General features: G+C 34.3%; 1 protein-coding gene across 4 annotated transcripts; it reads left to right on the top strand.

Moving 5' to 3' along the window:
* Window positions 1–521: 521 nt before the first annotated feature.
* Window positions 522–22,749, top strand: LOC101746723 (USP6 N-terminal-like protein). 4 transcript variants are annotated; one of them, XM_021350365.3, is made up of 6 exons: window positions 630–1,205; window positions 6,114–6,942; window positions 7,028–7,263; window positions 7,562–7,620; window positions 11,925–12,117; window positions 13,355–22,749. In XM_021350365.3, the coding sequence occupies exons 1-6, from the start codon at window positions 1,063–1,065 to the stop codon at window positions 13,731–13,733; spliced, it is 1,839 nt and encodes a 612-aa protein (XP_021206040.1). In that variant the 5' UTR covers window positions 630–1,062; the 3' UTR covers window positions 13,734–22,749. The 4 variants fall into 4 exon arrangements, with proteins under 4 accessions (XP_021206042.1, XP_021206040.1, XP_021206041.1 ...); XM_021350366.3 differs by having other exon boundaries at window positions 631–1,205; window positions 7,559–7,620; window positions 11,925–12,108; XM_012693612.4 differs by having other exon boundaries at window positions 631–1,205; window positions 7,559–7,620.
* Window positions 22,750–23,258: the final 509 nt, after the last annotated feature.

Below are 23,258 nucleotides of genomic sequence, written 5' to 3'. Positions count from 1 at the left end.
TATTAAAAATTGCAATCGAGGGGCTAACTTTTAGATATATTTTTAATATTTTTTTTAAAATAAATAAATGGGGAACAAACAAGTATTAACAGTGAACAATCAAGAACAAATGATGAACAAACGAATTAATAGAAAATAAGTAGAAAAAAGGAAAAAAAAATTTTTTTGAGGGGCTAACTTCATTCACCCTGTTTTTTAGTGGTTTTATTTTATTAAATTCGTTACATATTGCTTGCTATTTTAAACCATTATAAAATTATTATCTTTATATTTTTTATAAAACTATTACATGTTTCTCTTGCCGTGTCTAGATGAGAAGTCCTGACTTATTAGGAGAATACAATCATCTGTTTTTTAAACATTTAAACTAATTCTACTATTCGAAATCTGTAATCATGTGTCAAGTGTTGCCTGCCATTATATTTATATTCAAACTCCATCACGAACAATGGGCGACAGCCCTATTTTTAAAACACTAATAATCTCGACGTTTTTATAATTATTATTACCTACCCATTTTTAGTCCACAAAGTGTATTACATCAGAAAAGGTACAGGCGCTAGTGTATGATCTATGGCCAGACTACTTTAGACTAGTACATATTTTTTTACCTAGTAACTAATATTCACTATTACCTACCTATTGCCTACCTACTTACCACTCAATAATAATAATAAAATGAATTTTTATAATAATGTATGTAGGTATGTACCGTTTTTGACATTTACATAGTTTTCAAAAAAGAGAAAATTGGAATGAACGAGTACCTAGGTATTATGGTGCCTCAAATCAGCATTTATTTCTGAACCAGGAAATATTGTTGAGATAGTTCTACAGTTAAGTCAATTTACCAATTGACATGACGGTGTAGTCGTAGAGCGTCCGAGATTTTACGATTGAGATTCAATGGGCGTAATGTTACGTGTAGCAATTTTTATCAGAATCGCCTTGTAGTACACGCATAAAATTTATTCAAAGTGAAATCTGCAGAAAAGTGTCAAGTTCGGTAGGGTGGACGTTAAGAAGAGGTCGTGAAGTTATGTGGAACAGCAAGGCAGTGTTATGAATGAGGAGGCTCTGTTGGCACGGGCTTCCGAGGAGCGGGAGCGGATCTTCCAAAGATACGAAAGAGGACGTGAAAATCTTGTTGGTCTAATCGACCCTTGGGAGGATCCGGAGTTTGAAGAGTACCACAAAACCGATAGGTTTGTAGCTGTTTCTTATATATCTACCTATGAAAGCAAAAAGAAAGCTTGGTTTTAATGTACAGCTTTGCTTAAGATATTCATACATAGAAGATTGACAGTAAGTTTTAACATATAAAATAATAAAATGAAAATGTATAAATGAAAGATTGCAGGTTAATTCCGGTCAGAATTATCATGCTAGCAATTTGCGTATTTGTACAAATGTTGCCATAGAAGAGCTGTTCATTTACTTACTTTTAGTATTTTGTGTAATGGTCTGTGAAATTAAGATCAAAGCGCTATTTCATGTGTGTTAAAATAGATACATAATCCATCAAAATAATATTATAAATATCGGAAAGTACCTGTATCATTAGAATAGGCCTTGTATCTGGTAGATTATAGCTCAAAACCCAGTTAGTGCAAAAAACTGCATTTTTACAATCCAATAGTAAGAGAATTTGCAAAGAGCACTGAAATAATATGTAAATAAACCAATATTTTTTTAAATTGCTCTGCAAGCTTTGCTAATGCGAGGACTCAATGCGAAGTGTACTTTGTTGACTTAAATTTGGTTGTGAATTTAATTTTAGGTCACTTTCTTAATGTTAAGTAGTCTGTAAAAATATGTGAACAACAGAGCATGAGTTTTGAAAGTAATCAAACATAAACTGGCATAAACTGTTGGATAATTTCTTGCCTAAGTTGGAAATGTTCCTAAACATCAAACAGCTTTAGAAGTAGTTCCAAACTACTACTAAAGCTGTTTGATATCGTAGTTTATATTTATTCATTATCTATTTATGAATGATTTTTTTCTCATTCAGAGGCTGTTAAGCGACAGATTTTAGTTAGTTGCAATCTGACATTCCCCACCTTCAGCCACTAGTGCATAGGCATCGATTTCCTCCTGCTTCAAAAATGTGCAGTAGATCTGATAATATTAAGAAGTCACATTTGAAAATTTATAAGTTAACTAACATAACAACATTTGGGGATCAGATGACACATGGGTTCCAAGGATTCAACTGTTGATTTAACATTGTATTTTGGTGTTTGAGCTAATTTGATTGCCAATAGACATCTTTTGTAATGAATATGTGATTAGCTGAATACTTCCATACTCAGATTTTTAACTGATGGAGATACCGTTTCCATGTTAGATCATCGGACCACTGACCACCAATGACCACCCTCTTCCTGTAGTTTATTGCAGACTTAAAATTGTAAACTTACCTCTCCACCTGTGAGTTGACAGGTCTTTCTTTAAACGAGGCCTAAGGATTATTCTGATTTTTGTAATGGTGGCCCTTGACTAGTCTCCATGAGCATTGATTACCACTTTATATCAAATGAACATTCAAAAAATCCTTAGTTTGTCTGTCCATGAAAGCTATAAGGGATTCTAAGCTAGTCAGTATTCATTGATTATGTCCTGTTCTTTGTTGTTTTAATAGGTACTTTTATTAGGTTTTCCTTCTCATACAAATCCCTTAAATGAGTTGAACATCATAGGGTTTTTTTACTGATGGTAGGTGGGACCTCTTGTGAGTCCGCACGGATAGGTAACACCACCCCGCCTATTTCTGCCGTGAAGCAGTAATGCGTTTCGGTTTGAAGGGTGGGGTAGCCGTTGTAACTATACTGAGACTTTAGAACTTATATCTCAAGATGGGTGGCGTATTTACGTTGTAAATGTCTATGGACTCCAGTAACTACTTAACATTATGTAGGCTGTGAACTCGTCCACCCATTTAAGCAATAAAAAATATTTGAAGTCGTCATGGCCTAACGGATAAGACGTCCGATGCATTCGCGTTGAGCGATGCACCGGTGGTCGAATCTCAGGCGGGTACCAATTTTTCTAATGAAATACGTACTCAACAAATGTTCACGATTGACTTCCACGGTGAAGGAATTCTTCTTCTTCCAGTGCCTCTTCAATCCTGAAGGTTGGCCGTTAGCTTCCTGTATTCATTTCTGTCAGCAGCCAGCCGGAACAACTGTTCGACGGAGGCAATACCGGTCCACTCCCGGATATTCCGGAGCCATGATTTTTTTCTTCGCCCAGCACGTCTTTTTCCGTCCACTTTGCCCATCATTATCAGCTGCAGCAGCATGTATCGATCCTTCCTGAGCACGTGGCTGAGATATTCTATCTTGCGCTTTTTGATAGAAGGCAACATTTTCCGGGACATATGAACACGCTGAAGCACGGTTTCGTTCCTGACGCTCTGCGTCAAACTAATGCGTAACATGCGACGGTAGCACCATATCTCGAATGCCTGTAGGCGTTTTGTAGTGTCCTCTTTCAGGGTCCACTTTTCGCAACCATACATAACGATAGGCCAGATATAGCACATGAGTAGCCTGACTCGGAGCTTTATATTCAGTTGACGACAGCAAAGAACTTTCCTCATTTTATTAAAAGAGGCTCGAGCAGTTTCTATCCGGGTCTTGATTTCTTGATCAGATTCCCATGCTTCATTTACCCAAGCCCCTAAATACTTGTACTGTTGTACTCGCTCTAGTTGTTTCCCAGCTACAGATACGCTTGAACTCAAATCCGGGTTTCTTGAGACTACCATGAACTTGGTCTTGCTTATGTTTATCGACAACCCGGCTTCCACGCTGTACTCATGAACCTTATTTACAATTGCTTGCAAATCGGCTTCCGATGCTGCAATAAGGACAGTGTCGTCCACATAACGCAAGTTGTTAACGACCCTGCCATTGATTCCTATTCCCACTTCAAGGTTTTCAAGAGCTTTTGACATCACAGCCTCTGAGTAGACATTAAAAAGCAACGGGGATAAGACACACCCCTGCCGGACCCCACGACAGATCTCAACGTGGTCGGTTTCCTCATTTTCGACCCTTATCGTAGCCACCTGCTTCTCGTACAGGTTGCGGATGATTCTGACGTCCTTACCATCCAGACCAATGTCATATAAAAGGCTGAAAAGTTGATGATGTTTAACTCGGTCAAATGCCTTTTCGTAATTTATGAAGCACAAAAAGACATCAGTTTGCATGTCTCTGCATTTCTATACGAGAACGTTGAGAGCGAAAAGAGCTTCTCTGGTGCCAACACCAGATCGAAATCCAAATTGGCTATCGCCCAGTTGTTCATCACATTTTGGCCGTATTCTATTCTGTATGATGTTCAAGAATACTTTTAGGACATGGCTCATAAGACTAATCATACGATACTCTCCACATTTTTTAGCGTTTTGCTTCTTGGATATCGTGATGAATGTGGATTTTAGCCAGTCACTAGGAAGATTGCCAGTTTCGTAGATGTTATTGAAGAACTGTGTGAGAACGTCCAGTTGATCTTCTTCCAGCAACTTTAGTATTTCGATCGGTATATTATCAGGACCCGGTGATTTACCTGTTTTAGCAGCTTTCAAGCCCCGAAAAACCTCAGACCTCAACATAGCTGGACCAGTCCGATCAGTGATCGGTGAAATGTTCTTTGATAAGTCTGCAAACATCTCTGCAACATAGTCACACCACACTCTTTTTGCCATCGGTGTCAAGAATGAGATTCCCACCGGCATCGGTCAGAGTATTCATTGACTTCCGTCTATGACTAACCATTTCCTTGATGTGCTTGTGCGCATTGAAGCTGTCATGTTTACGAAGGAGATCTTCCAAGTGCGCGCACTTATTGCTGTAGTAATCATTCTTAGCTTTCGCAATCTCTTTTCGAATGGTGACATCGACTTGCTTATACATTACTGGATTTGTACCCTTAAATTGCCTCCTGTTTTCCATAAGCTGCAAAATTGAATCTGTCATCCAATCTTGTTTTTTGACCAGTTGTGATGGTTAGAGATATTGGTGACATATATCTTTTACACTTCGCTTTAGATTAGTCCACGTGTCGAGGTCAGAGGCAGTGGTTTCAGTACGACGATCGTTGGCCCATTGATTAATGGCGGTGTGGGTCTTCGCTCGTGTGTTCGGCTCAGCAAGCTTCCTTATGTTTGGCCTTCTATCCATTCTCTTTGGCTGCAACTTCTTCAGCTTGCATGCCACGTCTACCACTACCGGGTTATGATCTGACCCAATGTCTGCACCGGGGTAGGTTTGCACCTTCTTGATACAGTTTCGATACCTTCTGTTGATCATAACATAGTCAATTTGGTTTCTGACTACGCGGTCTACTGTGGGCATTGGTGATGTCCATGTGCATTGACCTCATAATTGCGAACACCTTCTTTAAGCTACCACCACGTCGGCTATACACATGGAAGGAATAACATCGTGTAATAAAAATGAAACCCGCAAAATTACAATTTCCGTAATTACTGGTGGTAGGACCTCTTGTGAGTCCGCGCAGGTGGGTACCACCACCCTGTTTATTTCTGCCGTGAAGCAGTAATGCGTTTCGGTTTGAAGGGTGGGGCAGCCTTTGTAACTAACTATATTTGAGACCTTAGAACTTATATCTCAAGGTGGGTGGAGCATTTACGTCGTAAATGTCTATGGGCTCCAGTAACCACTTAGCACCAGGTGAGCTGTGAGCTCGTCCACTCATCTAAGCAATAAAAAACAAAAAATGAGATGACATTAAATGAAATCCTCCCTCAGTATAATGGTGGAATTTACAGAGAATTTACAGAGAAAGGACTTTTAGGAAAAACCTAAATAGTCAAGCTTAGAACTTTTATTTTCACATACTGGTGCTTTTTACATATGCTTAATGTTTAGTAAGACATCATTTTTTAAATGTTTATACCTTAAGAAACATTAAATTAACGAATATTCCTCAGTGTCTCTTGATATGATTAAATTTAACTTACATTTATAGCATTTTCGCTTATCAAATTAAAATTCTTAATAAAACCTGTTTTTTTTTTAAATTAATGTAATTGCTAATCAACCAATTTCAACAAAGATTACTCTTTTTGTTTCCAGGTATGGCTTCATTCATGACGAACGTTTGCCGCAGAAAACGGCGCCGCAAAAGATTAACATTGAACTTGAAAGAGAAAAGAAATGGCTCAAGATGTTAGAAGAATGGGGCACATCTGAAACCAAACAAAAACTGCATCGTAGAATTTATAAGGGCATTCCAAACTCACTTCGTATAGGAGTATGGAGCAAGTTATTAGATGTAAACCGAATGAGATCTGACAATCCTGGAAAATATCGAGAGATGTTAAAATTAGCTAAACTTTGGTCTACTGACGTTCGACAAATTGATTCTGATGTAAATAGGCAGTTCCGAGAACATCAATTCTATAGAGAGAGATATTCTGAGAAACAGTGCTCTTTATTCAATGTTCTATGTGCATATAGCTTATATAACTCTGAAGTGGGCTATTGCCAAGGCATGTCAGGATTGGCTGGTGTGCTCTTAATGTATATGGACGAGGAAGATGCGTTCTGGGCACTTGCAGTACTCTTGTCAGACAAGAAGTACGCAATGCATGGATTATATATAGAAGGATTTCCAAAGTTAACGAGATTTCTAGAACACCATGATAAGATACTCACTAAATTTATGCCTAAGTTAAAGCGCCACTTTGATAAATTTGGCTTGGATGCTATACTTTACTCACTGAAATGGTTTTTTGTTTGTTTTGTTGAAAGGGTGCCATTTAGCCTTTGTTTAAGAGTTTGGGATATATATCTTTTGGATGGAGAAAGGGTTATCACAGCTATGGCCTATACAATACTCAAACTGCACAAAAAAACCATCATGAAGTTAAATGACATGGATTTAATTGTCAATTATATCCAGGTTTTATTTTTTGTACAATATAATATATTTGAAAGAATAACTGATTGATTACCTTAATTACATTACAAATTTTATTTCATTGCAGGTTAAACTTCATAAAGATTTTGGATATGAAGATGATATAGTTATTTATCAATTAGAGAAGTCCATGGAGGAATTGAAGAGAGCGAAGCTCGACTATCCAGGACTTCCACCACCTAACGAACTTCCTAAACGTCCTTTGGGTGTTTTCGTCGAACCAGATAAAAAATCCAAAATCGGACAGCGAGCTGAAAATTTTTCTGAGACTGAAAAACAGGCCAGAGCTAATGTGATATTAAGGTAAAGTAAATAAAGGGTGTATTAGGATTATTCATGAAAGAAAAAGGGATATTGTATCACTTGTGCTTGTGATTCTTAACACCAAAGTTGCACCTTCAGTAAATTATGGTTAACTTTATAATATGCATATTCAACAACAACAAATCAAGTAACAAGCGGATAATACGATGAAAATTCACACTGGGCTTGTTGTTTATTCCTATGTCGGCTCTGAAACTGGTATTTTAACACTTTGTTTATATTTAGATTACAAAGTTTGCTTGAAGGATCTTTTTAAAAAAATTATTCGTTTCAGAAGAGAGAAAGCAGCGTTGGAGCTACAGGAACTTCGGGTGTCTCAAAGCGATACGGTTTCAGGTAATTTGGATATTACGCCTACCATATCGCGATCTGAGTCTTATGAGAGCCTTGGTTCAGATCATTTTACGCATTTGTAACATTGAACAATTAACAGTGACACAATTCATCATACATCCATATTGTTTTTATAAGTAAATCTGTTACGTATACAAACTTAGTACTTATTGTACTGATGCATGACTATGATACAATACTTGAATATTGTATGCATCTCAAACAACAAATTCAGATTTGATGCAATGTAAGAAAAAATCAGTTATGTGATTTGTTTAAAAGAAAAGTTCGCAAAATGCTTTCATCTAAAATTTAAATGGATTTTTAACACATCGAACTTTTTGAATATCTCACTGATCAATTTGTTGCAAACTAATAGAGTGCGTGCAAAATAAATTGTACCATAAAAAATCAGTGTATATGTTAATTTATTATTCAAAATAAAGTTCATTCAAAGTATTTTTTGCCAAATGTTTTAGACGCACGGCACACGAGCTCACGGTCTAATTAGTCTTAATAAATAAACGATATTAACTGGTTACTCTGATTCTCAGACACCACGGTCATGACGTAGATACCGTCAAATCATAAGACATGTGCCAATTTTTTTTATCGAAACACCATTTTGTCTTACATTTGAAGCGTAACCGAAATCATAATTTCTTCCCGCCAGTAATTGGTAGGTTCCTAGTATCAATTAGTAGACCATCATTAGTCCGGGTATTAAAAGGAAATGTTAATAGAAGAATAAGGTGAGATGTAACTGAAAGAGTAATTCGTTTGTATTAAAAGTAGAAGTAACTAGAATGAACCGGTCATATCACCGTATCTTCGTAATAATAGCCGCACTGACTATCGTCATGTAAGATACGAAAGCATGATGCTCAAATCTCTTAATGAATTGATGTCACTGTAAAAAAAGTTGCAAGTAAAAAAGTACTCTATTCAAATAATACCTAAACAAGATCGATCTTCAGGTAACACAGACGAGTTTACTAAAATGAAATCTAAATATTTACTGCATGTTGTACATATAAATGTTAAAAATGTTAAATGATTTTGATTTGTAATGTTAAGATGGCATGCTTAATTTTCCTCATGAAAAATTACTGTTTTATTATCATCGGTCTCGTTAAATGGGAGATATCATATTTTGTGCTAATCATAACCGAGAAATATACATAATTTAGCAGAGATATTGCCCAGTGGTCGTTTTACGCTGTCAGCATGTGATTTTGTGCTAAATAAATAAAAAATATCATTTAATTGTAAAATAAAAGTGCGATAGCACATGCATGAAATATTCACAAACGTTCTAAAGATATTAGGAAATTATAAATATTGAAGTCGAACTAAAACTAAGAATTTATTTTGAATAGTATATTTAGTGCAATTTGTAGGTAAGGCTTTGAGGAACGCGATGCAGATAACGTAACGTGACACAGCTTTGTTCATAAGCAATAGGCATTTTTTGTTTTTTTGTCAACGTGTCGTAAAACTGCGTAGGCCATTAAAATATTAAATAATCTTATTATAGGGTCTTTATTTATTTTAAAATCACTCACTGTCTGCACTTTATAAGGCTTCTAACACTTTTATCTCTAAGCCTACTTTTTATAATCAGTATACGCCCAATGATCGAAAGTCGACGTAATCACTGATTCCTCAAGACTTGATACATTTTTTGTTCTGTCTTGTTAATTAGAATTTAGAAAAAGATGAATTAAAAAAAATACCATTGAAAACACAGCTCGCCAATATCTACTAATAAAAAGATAAAAATATCGTTTGAATAACAGTAGAAAATATGTATCAATAGAAATAAATATTTTATATTTGCCTTATTTATATAGATATTGTGTGTAATAAGTTTCGACTAACGTGTGTAAAGGCTTCGGTGTTTCTCAATGGTCCCATACAATCAATTAAATATTAATTATTTATTAATATATTATTAATTAATATTTATTAATATATACAATTAATTACTAATATATCAATTAAAAAAATATATTCATATATGAAATTCCAAATCGGCGCATACTTTTTCAAGACAATGAACTTTGACGGACTCGTGTTCGCTGGCCCTTGTAATGTTTAGAAAACAGACGAAGCGACTGACTACTCTTCTGCGTCCCGTCTCGTTTGCGTATCTCAAAGCCCATATTTTAAGTAAAAATTTAGTACAAAACTAGTAGTAGTAGTATTTTCAATTAAGATTATTTAAAATTAAAATAAAATAATTCATTTCGTAATACGTATATTTAATTAATTCATGTAATCTGATTAATTGTAGTCTACATAAAATTAAAAAAAAATATATGCTTATTATTTTTTGCCAGAATCGTTTGTGTTATGTACATTTAGTGTTTAATAATAATACAGAACGGTTGAATTAATTGTGTAACACTTTCTCGTAGAAATTTGGGACCACCAGTACGTAGTCCAGTACAAGCGACTGTAAATAATTTGAGTACTGTTTTTCTACGAACATTTTTCATTTTTAGAAGCATGAATTGGTAATGATGAAATTATATAATACAGCAAAATAGTGTGTGTGTGTTAAAACGTTATTGCTATGTTCAAAATGCTGTTTAATTTCATAAGATTCGCAAATATGGCGTTATCAATTTCGAAAGCATTATAATATATAATATACTATATAGTTAATTCAGCCGTATTGTATTTAACATGCTTGCCTAAATTTGAAATCTCACTGTAGCACGTGCAGTTTGTTGAAGCTACGTAGGTGATAATTACCGTTGTAGCAGCGTCTGCGGTGGCATTTTGACTGGTGCTATGGCGGTGGGTTTATGTCATTATTAACACTATTACTCATTAACACGTCGTTACTTAAGATTTAAGGAGTTACCGCCACACGATCATTTCCATTAATTCTCGCATTATGCAAGCTTTAAATCTCATTACCTCCGCTCCTTGAATCTTGAGTGAAGCCAGGCTCTTCGCATTGTGTGCGCCATCTTCTTGAAAACGCTATCCTTTCTTTTTCTGGTATCGTTTACATAATCTAACGTGTTTCAATTCTGAAATTAACATCTTTGAACTGCACGCGGTGTGTACCTTTCATCGATAAGCTTACATTATTATTTAATATGACACGTAGCTAACCGATTTTTGTGTTGTTAAAAAGAATCTCTGCTGAATGTTGATAAGAGAAACATAAACCCACCCCTGTCATCTTTAAAATTGTTCGCAGATGTTTGAACAACGATCAAACACCGTAGTATTAGATTTATTTTGTTTTTTAGTAGTAAGCTATTTTAGTTTGTCTGTAATGATATTGAAGCAACGTAAATCCGAAAATTAATGTTAATAAATTAATTCAGAAGCAGCACCAATGTAATTTGTACTGATTCCCCGAACACGAAATAAGTATTAGAAAGAATACGAACATTTAATCTAATTTTTTTAGTTTTGCCGCCCGTGGCTGTATGATGGAGTTCGATTTTAATCATCCTTCAAAGTACATACGCGGTAAATTGAATGGAAAAGTTGTTACATTTCTTAAATTACTCTCTTCACATCATTTGTGAATTAGTTTACGCACCTAAAATATATCAATAATGTTGCGATCATTGCCTACCGAAAGTTTTCGGCTTTTTTAAATCAACTACTACACATTGAGTTTATATTGGCGCATGTTTTTCAACAACAATCACGACCTCTAAATAGTTTATGAAGTATCAAAATTATAATTCACAATTATATTGATCGAAGGAAATATTTTGATCACAGATACGAATACTACTTATGATGTGCCCCTTCACACATCTCAAGCCCGTATGAACATTATGAACATTCATGTGAAGCCGCCCGTAGTGAATACCTACTCGAATAATGAACAAAAAAGTTATCTCATTAACGCTTCGAAACCTAAAAGGAAACGTTAAATGCTTAAGTTATATATTATAATTAAATATATAAATAACTAGTTCTCATAATTATATACTATATGCGTTAAACTTTCATTGTTTTTTTTTTTTTTAATTATCGTTTATCAAAATTTGGCAGAGATAGTTTTTTTTTTAAGAACACAAAATTGCATGAATTTCCTTTAAGAAACGTTATAAAATGTATTTACGTTAAATATAAGGTAAGTAAATAACCTTTTAGTGTTTGTTATATCGTGCATGCGCATATCGTTTTTTTTTAAACACGCTTCGTTTTTGTCATTACCATAGTTGCTTAAAATACGTTTTCGTACGTAATAGCTTAAATTCGATATGCTGTCAATAACATATGTTAGAATGGATCCAGTACAGCATTAGTAAATGTTTTCATGACAGAGCACAGTGGCTTAGCGAGCGGTGTCCGGTGCGACGACTCGGTGTCGGGTCTGGGGTCTCGCAGGTCTCTCGCGGACACGAGTGTCACGAGCACGGCCGACCTGAGCGTGTTCTCTAGCGGACGGTCGCACGCGCCGGACAACTCCCTCGACACTCACAGCAACGTTAGCGACGACGGCACAGGGTCAGATGGGTGAGATGTCTTCTGTAGATGTAGCGCCGCACGTCGCAAAACATTGTTCGAATATCAGCTAGTTTGTTTTGCTTAAGGCTTCGTCAAACGGAACGCGTGCTTAGCGCGCGTCAGAGCGCTAAACTAACGGCGCGCTATGACGCCGAGATGTGTTGTACTACTATGGTAACATACTATCAAACAGAGCCCAAGCGCTAGCAGTACGCAACACTCTGTCGTGGCGTTAGGACGCTTCGACGTCAGGCGTTGTAATTTTTTACAAATTTTATTTTAGCGTCCGCGTGAATGTGTATTAAAATACTGGAGAATACCCGAAAAATTGATAGAATTACTTAGAAAATACCCTTGCTTATACAATGCCGCATCTGAATCAAATCACTCGACATCTTAATTCTTTTAAATTTTCACACTGCTATCGAAAGGCACTATGATTTGGCGAATGTAACGTTGCGTAAAGGAGCGTTGGGCTCATCTAGTCAATTTGTATGATATTAAAAGAGCGCGCCGTTAAAACGCAGCGCTAAGTACGCGTTCTGTTTGACGAAGCCTTTAGAATTGTCACGCATGCCACTAACCGCACACCGCACTGTCACATTATGCGATCACTGCTTCATTTCACGATATTAAAATTGAGACATAGAACTCATAACTCATTATGTGTGGCAGTATTTACATTGTAGATGTCGATGGGCTCCGGTAACCACTTAACACCAGGTGGGCCGTAACGTCGTCCTCCCATCAGATAAACAATAACAAAAAAATATCATTAGATTCGTATTAAAATAGTCTTAACTAAATACAATTTTTTTATTTGTTCTTTTTTCAAAATTAAGTCATTCTATTCTTTGTTGGTTTTGTTGAATTAGATATTAGAATTTTAAATTACGTATCTATAAAAATAAGTTCAGTAGAGATAAAAAACAACGGTTCCTTTAGAAACTACTAGCTGTACCCGTCCGCTTCGCTGGGCATTTAAAATTAACATTATTATTTCTCACCCCCACAAAGATTCTCATCATTAACGCCCCCGCAACTGGTGTAGAGAGTCCAACACTCATATAAATATTAGCCTATCCATTGTACATGTACATATTTTCTACATAGAAACCAAGTTTCAAGTCAATCGGATGCATGGTTCGGTAGTTATAACGGAACATCTGCAAAAACAACTGTACATTTATATATTAGTATAGATATTTACGATACAGTCAAATGTGTTATTCGTACGTGATTTCAGTTCGGGCGTTTGCGGGATGAGTATACAGAGGGCGCCATCGACGAGCCACTCGACACCAAGGGCGACCCCCCACCCCCCATCCGCGTCCCCCATGTCGGACGACGTGGTCCGCATCCACGTCACCTACAATCCCCTGACGGCCAGCCCGTCGCACCTTCATCCCGTAAGTCCGAAAAAATATAAAACTTACACCGACGACCATTTGAAGCCCATCTCCCTTGGCTTCTACACGTCCAACGGAACCAACAATGTGCCCTCTGACAATAGGATTCGCATACAAGTACCTTCTGAAGATCTGCTTACTCCAGTCGTTGACTCTGGTAGAATTATAAACCAACGCTACCTTGAATCTCATTCAGACGCTTACGATCTGAAATAGTAATAGACGATCTGAGTGTATTTCTTGTCTTATTTTATTTACTTGTATATATATTTTTACGGTGACTTTTTGTTCTTATTTAAAATTTTAAAAAAAGAAGAACAAATGAAATGTAATTTTTATTGATTATTAGAACAAGATAACGCCGAGAACTAAATCGAATTACAACTGTTCGTTTAGATTAATGTATTATGTAATTGTAATCGTTGCTTGGTACGTATAGATTTTCAATCGTCTCAAATGTAATATTCGACGTGTGCCTCGTTGCTTTTGTTTACGTGTCGTTTTGTGTACCGTTTACATGCATTTCAATAAATAAATACGGTTCAGCACATTGGCTTTTAAATAGCCCACGTTTGTAGTCACGCTGCGTCTGATGTGTCATTGTAGTCGTTAAAATTATTTTCGTAACAATTTAATTAAAACATATATCGATACGCTAGTGATAATTTCTCATGAAAATGTATATGTTAGATGTGTAATGTAAAACAAAAAACCCCATTAATTAGGTATAGGTTAATATGTAAGAAGCTATTTGAGAATTACATTAAAAACTTACAGTGAGAAACGCAATAATATCAGTTAAACTGTTCGTTAGAAAACGAGTATAATATTATATTATATTATATTATATTGTATTAATTCGTATTTATGGTTAAAATAAAAATGAAACAGTAACTATGTTGTCAATACGAATATAGCGGCTGATTTACGGTCTGAGGAGTTAGCTTGAAAATAAATTATTTAATTTAGCGAAATATCTTTGAGAAAAATATCGAATTGAATAAATAAATTTGTACGGTGTTAGATTTATAAAATGCGTTGCATATTATACTTTTGGTAGAGTAACGTTTTAAAGAGTGAATAAAGTCCGAGCTGACAGCTTTTTATATAGTAACTAATTAGATTCATATATATTTTTATAAATGTACAATAATGCATTATTTTTATCAACGATTCCATAAATTTAAAAAGTATTTAATCGAAATATTATAAAAACTTGCGTAAGATAAGGGCATTGGAAACGTATTTAACTTAATAAAATATTCGTTTCTTTCAATGGCGTATTTTGTATAAGAATTGTGTCTCACCGATTCGTGTTTGATGCTGTCTACGATTAATATACTGGGTGTTAGGAGACCGCTTCCGAAAACGAAGACAGACTATTGTACTAATGACACCTTTGATGATGCGACGGAAAAAAACCGATCTTGATTTAAAAACAGCATTTTTTTAAAAGGCTTTATTAGCATTATTTACGCTCTGTCGTGATAGTACAGCTAAATGAAAAGATAGTTTCATAAAAAATACATTAATAAAAAAACAGCAATGGATCAGTAATCCGAGCAACAGCTGTTTTTGATTTAGTGTTTCACTGCTGGGTTTTTTTATAAAACTAATAATCAAATGTTTTAAAAGTACGATCTTTTTTAAATCAGAATCGATTTTTTTGCCCTCCTATCATCAAAGGTGTCATTAGTACTATCGACTGTCTTCGTTTTCGGAAGCGGTCCCCTAACCACTATAACCTATAAAAAATCTAAACATTAACAATTAGACACACCCGGTTTAATAGTTCTGACAACATTGCTTTATTCATTTAAACAATAATTATTACTAGTCCTAGAAAAAAATATTTTTTTATGCAGTATCATGTTGTCAAAATTTCTTAATCAGGAAAAAAAAGAAGAAAAATACAGTTTTTAAAGAAATGCTCAATAAACTAGTGTAATGTACAACATAATAACATTTTGATTACTCATAGTTTGAAATATAAAAGAAATGTGGGCTGTGCTTCGTTAAATACAGCTGTTCAAATATTATAAGATAAAAATTAATAAACACATAAATTACACATGTTCAATACAGCTTTAAAAATAATAACCTATAGTTTTAGCTAATTACATAGTTGTTTAATAGAAATTTATCGATATTACGTGCTCGCGCGAGGTTAGGCATCGTTATGTCTTGTTTCGGCTGCGAAACAATCGTGCGATTTCTATTATTCTTGTTACATTCAGTTATCGTATCCACGTATCGATTTTTTTATGTCTTACTTTAAAATATCTCAGACAGTCAAAAAGGTTAACAATAAAAAAAGTTAAATTCATTTAATCATCTCATAAATTTTAGCTTTATAGTCTGACTAACTGAATAGTTAATCGATAAAAACACTTTCGAGTGATATCCGAATATAGTTCAACAAAATCATGTGTGCCATTTCTAATTAAGTATTTTTACAATATTTTTTTATTGGTAAAAGTGTCTTGCATCTTTGTAACATTTCCACGCTTTCGAAAAATATACTGTTTTTTTTTTAAAACGCCGCTTTTTTGTTTATCGTATATGTGAATAATAAATAAACTGTTCTCTATTTAGTCAACGACACACGGATCGCTCGACTCACTCACGCGGCCCTAAATTTCTCTTATGCGGAATTTATATTACGAAATTAGTGTCATGCACGTTAAACTCAGTTTTACGAAAGTAGTTTCGATATATCCGAAAGTAATTTCGTAAAAAAATTAGTGTCGCGAAATCCACAGTATCGCAGTAACCATGGCGCCATCAACATCAAAGCTATATTTTGCTATATTCAATGTAGGTAAAGAAATGCTTATATACCTAAAAACTTAAAAAAATACTATCAAGAAAAAAAGATTTTGTTTGATTCGAGGATGGTTAACAAGAAGGCATTTAGGTGCAATTAAGTTAGTCTCTGAATTAGCAGATGAAGATCCTGAGAGCTATAAAAACTATTTTCGAATGAGTGAAGATAATTTTGATTTTTTACTGTAGGTGTTTCGGGTCCCAAAGACACTGTAGTAGCTGATATTCAATAATTAATTCTATATTTTTATCTGTACTCCATCGTTGGGTTGCCATTTTCAACTCTTGAAGCGCACGCGAGCTAAAAATACACATCCGCACAGCGCGGGCCCTTTCGCGACATTAGTTTCATGTCGCGTCTACACTATGAAATTGAATGACACTAATTTCACCAAAAAATCGTGCAGGGCACGAAACTTATTTGCATTCATGAAATTAATGCACGCATTACGAAAATGTTAAATTACACGTGAAACTGATGGTAAAAGTAATGTCACGAAATTAATTTCATGGCACTAATTTCGTAATGTAAATTCGCCCTTAATTTGAGCCCGTGAGCTCACCTATCCGTCCGCGCGTAGCTGAAATAGTCCAAGGCTACCAGCGTGTAGGGAAAAAAAACAAAATACTTAAAATCCATTATTAAGTTAGTTGTTATAAAACGTATTTATTGGAACTATATTTTATTAGTAGTTTCTGGAAACTACATTCGTCAGTTCAATGTAAGATATTTAAAACAGCTGGCATTACTATATATATGAGGATGAGGACTAATGCAGCGGTTCGTATCCCTCGTTTATTGTTTCTTTAACGTTAAAAAAACGGTAGCAATACAAGGTTGGCACGTCCGCCTATTACTTGGTAACCCTAACCATTATTCTCGGTTGGAATCATTATATTTAAATATACTTGGCGTTCGAGTTACAGTGTACTATACTAGTTTTTATCTCGTATCTTTCTGGTATTCATAGTACCGGTGAACACGGGCTTATTTAGAGGAACATAATATATATAATAAAGTTATAGAAGCAAGTTGACTAAATAGAGTACGGTTCAGTTTCATTTAGATAAATCACAGAAGCCCACGAATCTCCAGATAAAATTAAAAGCCTAAAATAGAGCGCGAAGTGGAGTGTAAATTATAACGTCATGATTTTTTTTATTTAATTATGTCTGTTCTACTCGTAATTAAGTTTGTAAATTTATAATAATGCGTAAACAGTAGTAGGTCCCTCATAGTTACTTTATTTTAAATCGATCTAAATGTGTAATATGTGAGCAATTACACGTCATATAAATAAGTACAGTTTCGATAAGTTGAATATGGAAAAAGGTAGCTACTAAAATAGCGTTAAATAGATTATGTAGAATTATTCACGTAAACTGATGTTCATAAATCAAAAGACTTGCTATCATAAAAGCAATGTTAAACCTCTTATAAACGCCTTAGATATGAAAGCAATCTAGTTATAGTCTCGAAAATTTATATATTTATATAAGATAACGTAATAAGCAATTATTAATGATTTGTGACACATTGAATTAAATAGATTAGCATTATATGTGAATGAAAGGTGTATAGCACTTTCCTTAGTCTCTCTATTTAGATTTTGTAGATGTTAGTAAATAACATAATATTATAATATATTATCCGTAATTTATTTCTGCCAATACTATCCTTTTGTGTACTCACATGTATATCTGTTTATTTTGTAATTAAACAAGGTTAATATTTCATGTTTCAAAGTCACCTCTATTTAATTTAAGTACAAATTTAAAAGTAATGTTTATGACAATCCGTCCATATATATTTTTTAAGTTAGAGACTGAATATGATTTGAAGTATTTATAATTTGCTTTTATTATTATTATTTTTATTTTACCTATTTGAATTTAATATTTGATCTGAATTAAATATCTAATTATCTATATGAATTAATAGTTATATTTGTGTGTGTTGCCCTTTATGCGTTCGTAAACCTTTTACTAGATTGTGATGATACGTTGTTGTTGACACCGCAGGGAATGTTTGTCATAGTACTATAAACGTACGATAGGTGGCGCCTGAGTAGTTTGAAGAAATTGATGTTTTTCACACATCTAGCTATAGATACAAAGGAACGAAATCGGGTTTCACTAGTTAGTAATTAAGTTGCATTAAACAATATATGAAGAATTATTAGATGATAAATTTACTATCATGAAGACAGAGAGTTGTATTATTGTAATATTAATAATCGGATAGAGAATTAATAATATGAAAGCAATATTAATATTAAATGCATAATTCTTCCAAACAGTTTCATTATGAAATCAGTGAGAACAGTGCCTGGACTTATGTTATTGGAAATTAAGTATACACAATGCATTTTACATAATTAGGTGTGTAAACCTATAATTTTTAAGAGCGTAATTTTTTTTTCAATATTATTGTCACATGAGTAGCGTTTAAGCTAAACTGTATTTGGATTTAATCGTATTATTGTTCCACCGCAATGTTTTATATGTACAACATATACATAAACTTGTTACACACTACCTTAAATTAAAAATAATGTATAATGTATTTATTGTATATAATTGTTTTTCTTATGTATAAATAATAATAATACTATGGCTTTCTCGTGCGTAATCGTTCTGCAGAATTAGTGTTTAGATATTTTAAAATTGACTTTTTCTATTAAATTTAATAGATATGTTAACAATAGATACCTAGTATAGTATGAAGAATAGTAATATGTGGTTTTGGAAATCATTATAGCTACAGCATTTTAGTGAGGAAAATGTTCTTATATTTATCGAAAAATAGAAAATAAATTGCTTTGAAATTTTGTTTCATATATTTCATATTATATGTTTATGATTTTGATATATTACGTAGGAATTCAAAGTAGATGATGATTATTAATTGGTTATTGCATCGGAAACTGAAAGTGAATTAATAATACAATGCCTAAAAGGTACTTTATACTTTAAGTTCATGTGTTTAAATTTAAAAATAGACAGACAACTGGTGGGTTTTACTGGTGGTAGGACCTCTTGTGAGTCCGCACGGGTCGGTACCACCGCCCTGCCTATTTCTGCCGTGAAGCAGTCGTGCGTTTCGGTTTGAAGGGTAGGACAGCCGTTGTAACTATACTTGAGACCTTCGAACTTATATCTCAAGGTGGGTGGCGCATTTACGTTGTAGATGTCTATGGGCTCCAGTAACCACTTAACACCAGGTGGGCTGTGAGCTCGTCCACCCATCTAAGCAATAAAAAAAAAGAAGACAAAAGCTCTCGTTGGTTTTAAGCCTTCGTCAAACAGAACGCGTACTTAACGTCGCGCTCTTTTCATGTCACCCAAATTGACTAGATGAGTCTAACGCTCCTTGACGCAACGCATTCGCCAAATCATAGTGGCCTCGAGAGCAGTGTGAAAATTTAAAAGTATTAAGAAATCGAGTGATATTTTTTCGGGCATTATCTAGTATTTTAATACACATTCACTCGGACGCTAAAATAACATTTGTAAAAAATTACAACGCCTGACGTCAAAGCGTCCTAACGCCGCGACAGAGCGCTGCGTACTTATAGCGCTGGGACTCTGTCTGACGGTATGTTACTATATTAGTACAACACATCTCGGAGTCATAGCGCGGCGTCAGTTTAGCGCTCTGAAGCGCGCTAATTACGCGTTCTGTTTGACGAAGGCTTTAAACAATCCCGGGGCATATTTTCAACACATAGTAGAAGCTTTCGTAGCAGTCTATTAATTTTTTAAATATTTGTGCAGTCTTTATAACCTTTCTAGTTATATTTAAACGTCTACTGCATGACACTGATCATAAAAAAGACAATCATTAGTAAAAAATAATAATTGTGCGAGTATCATAGTTTGAACAGATGTTGCGTTGTTTGTTGGATCTTCTCAGTTGTATTCGAGATGAGACAACTCTGAACACGGTTTCATCAGGCTAGAGTTGAAACTGTCGTAACTGGAATTACTTTTATTTGTTTTCCCGTCTTGATTATGGTAGGATAATTGTCATTACTCAACTTGTTGGGGAGGATTAAAGAAATATTATAACTACGTTCTAAACAAAAGATTATCTTTTCCGATTTTTATAAAAGTATTTTTACCTAACAACATGCAAAGCTAACAAAAACGATAACAACTTCTTCCTGCTCTTATCCCACATTACGTGGGGTCGATGCGGCATGTCCACTTATCGTCAGCATAAGTATTTGGCATGTGTTTTACGACCTTGGGGTTATATCTCCAGTATTGGATGTATATTAGAACGTAACAAGGGAGGGACTTTTCTATTTTTTCATTTGACGTTTCTTTTAGCACATCCAGTTTTTTAGAAAAAACACCATAACAACTGCAATATGCCAATATAATGATAACTTAAATTCTTTTTATTTTGCTTATATTGGTTTAGGACACTGTTCCTCTGGTGATCAATGTTCATCAGAGTTCGTAGACATTGCGAAGTGAATGTCGCTGCCTATTTATGATATGATATAGAAGGCTCTAAAGCCTCCATCTAAGCGAAGCATCCACTTAAGCAATAAAAAAAAAAAAAAGGCTCAATTTAATGTAACGAATGTCTCACCTTTCAAATTGGTACACATCACTACATCGTGGTTGAATTAGGGAGGATCGCGATATCCACCCTGTGCGGTCTTACAATGTACTAGACTACTAATTTATAATACCACCAGTAATTATACGAATTATGAATTTTCGGGTTTGGATTTTTATTAGAAAATAGTATACCTGTCGTGAAGTCGTTCGTGAACACGTGCTACGTATTTCGTTCGAGAAATTGTCATCAGATTAGTAATTTGGATTACCAGGATTTGAACCCTGGCGTAGGTGCGTCGCTCGGTAAGAGTATACTAGCCGTCTCATCCTTTAGACCGCAACGACTTCGTTCGACGAAGACATAATATTATCCATGAAATTCATATCGTCTGCAGACAACAAACGTATTAGCTCCTGTTTTTTCGCTTGATAAATAGTGTACAACCATTCCAAACTCTAGTTGACTCATCCCCAAGTTATATCGTCTTTTCGAATTAAAAGTGTACAATTTCCAAAAATATTCGAAATTGAGTGAATTAGCGTAAACATTTGGTATCACCAGTATTTTTTCTCATAAATACTGTCAACAGAGCGTAGTTTTAATTTTAATTTTTTTTTTAGTTTACTTATGTTTTGACTACTATTAACAAAATTAATAGTACATGATTTAATCTTAATTTAAAAGACAGATAATGTAATCGGTAAAAATAAAAAAAAATAAAGTTGTAAAGATGATTAATATTAAATATATCACATGTTAAACCTTTAAAACACTCTCCTGTAAAAATAGTAATTTTTGTTAGTTGATTATACAGTTTTAATGCGAGAAAACGATATGTATGCGGTATAAGGTAACAAACCTTAAAACTTTCAATTTTAGTACGTAAGTAGTGTTTTGGAAAACAGGAGAATCCTTCCCTTCCAGACAACCACATAAGGCATTGTATACTGGAAACTAGTCATATCGTTTCAAAACTATCATGAAATTAAAGCTGGTTTTGCATTCGACTTGATATGTTCAAGTTTGTTCTCAATATTCATAACGTGTATTCAAATTAGAGTCTCAGAATAAGTATTCACTAATTATAATTGATAATCGATCGCTTCTTTGTTAGTAAGTTAGGCTTATTTTTAATTTAATTCATTCAATTTTTTTCAATGTTTTATATAAAGGTCGGTACGATTCGTCGATTGGGTAACTCGTCAGTTAAACATTTGTTTATGAATCTCATTCGTGAAAAATAATACTATTGTGTTGTTCTGCAATTTAATACAGTACACGTTGTTTTTATTCATATGTGAAGTCGAAATTACTTTATCTTGGTTAATATAATAATGAAATCTATTAGAAAATTATATTACGCGCTATTATTATTTGATAAGTTCTAAAATAAAAATCACACTTGTCTAATTCGAAATATGCACTTGCCATGTATGATATTAATGATGTTAGAAGAAAAACAAATAAAAATTAAAGTTTAAAAAAAAATCACTTAATCAATGATTAATATCTTAAATAGTCTTTGTTTTAAAGACTTGTAGATATAATATAAAGTATCAAATATGTATGCTTTAACGGTGGTTGAAATTAAGTTTACATAACATATTATTCACTAGGGCCGCATTTTTATCAGTTTGAAGGCATTAGTACTAAGGTTACCGGTTCCAAAACTAATATTAGTCAATGATTATGTTTAAAAAACTTTCAATTTTGTCTTAATCTAAGTTTCTCAAGTTCACTTGTTTTATTTGAAAATAATAAAATTACGATTAGCTCTCTTGGATATTTAGTTAGTAATTCACTGTTCACAATAAATATAATAATTTTTAAGTACGTCTTTTATTTTTACATTACGCTGTACTGTTGGAGATAAGTCGTATCCCAATTATTCTAGGAAGAGGCGATCAGAATATCTTACCGAAGTTAATACCAAGATGAGCCCTGTGGGTTATTCGTGTCTTTACAAGCCTCCCTGAGTATTGTTATGCTTGAAGACGACCTCTCAACTTTAGTATCGAGGTCATGGTGGTAGATGGTTCTTACTGGTGGTAGGACCTCTAGTGAATCCGCACGGGTAGGCACCACCACATTGCTTATTTCTGCCGTGAATCAGTAATGCGTGTTGGTTTGAAGGTTGGGGCAGCCGTTCTAACTAAACTGAGACCTTAGAACTTATAACTTATATCTCAAGAAGGGTGGCGCATTTACATTGTAGATGTCTATGGGCTCCAGTAACCACTTAACACCAGGTGGGTTGTGAGCTCGTCCACCCATTCAAGCAATAAAAAAAATCTTCAAATTCGTCAGATTTAATTTTATATTCTATAACTTTCTCATTG

Source organism: Bombyx mori, chromosome 1 (assembly GCF_030269925.1).
Source record: "Bombyx mori chromosome 1, ASM3026992v2".
Classification (NCBI taxonomy): Eukaryota; Metazoa; Arthropoda; class Insecta; order Lepidoptera; family Bombycidae; genus Bombyx; species Bombyx mori.
The sequence above is the reverse complement of the archived record's forward strand: the minus strand, read 5'-3'. Positions and strand labels throughout refer to the sequence as shown.

Coding starts and splice junctions, on each gene's coding strand:
- LOC101746723 (XM_012693612.4), top strand. CDS start 1,063: ATGAATGAGGAGGCTCTGTTGGCACGGGCTTCCGAGGAGCGGGAGCGG. Junction 6,943..7,027: donor TAATTGTCAATTATATCCAG/GTTTTATTTTTT, acceptor ATTTCATTGCAG/GTTAAACTTCATAAAGATTT. Junction 7,264..7,558: donor AGAGCTAATGTGATATTAAG/GTAAAGTAAATA, acceptor TATTCGTTTCAG/AAGAGAGAAAGCAGCGTTGG.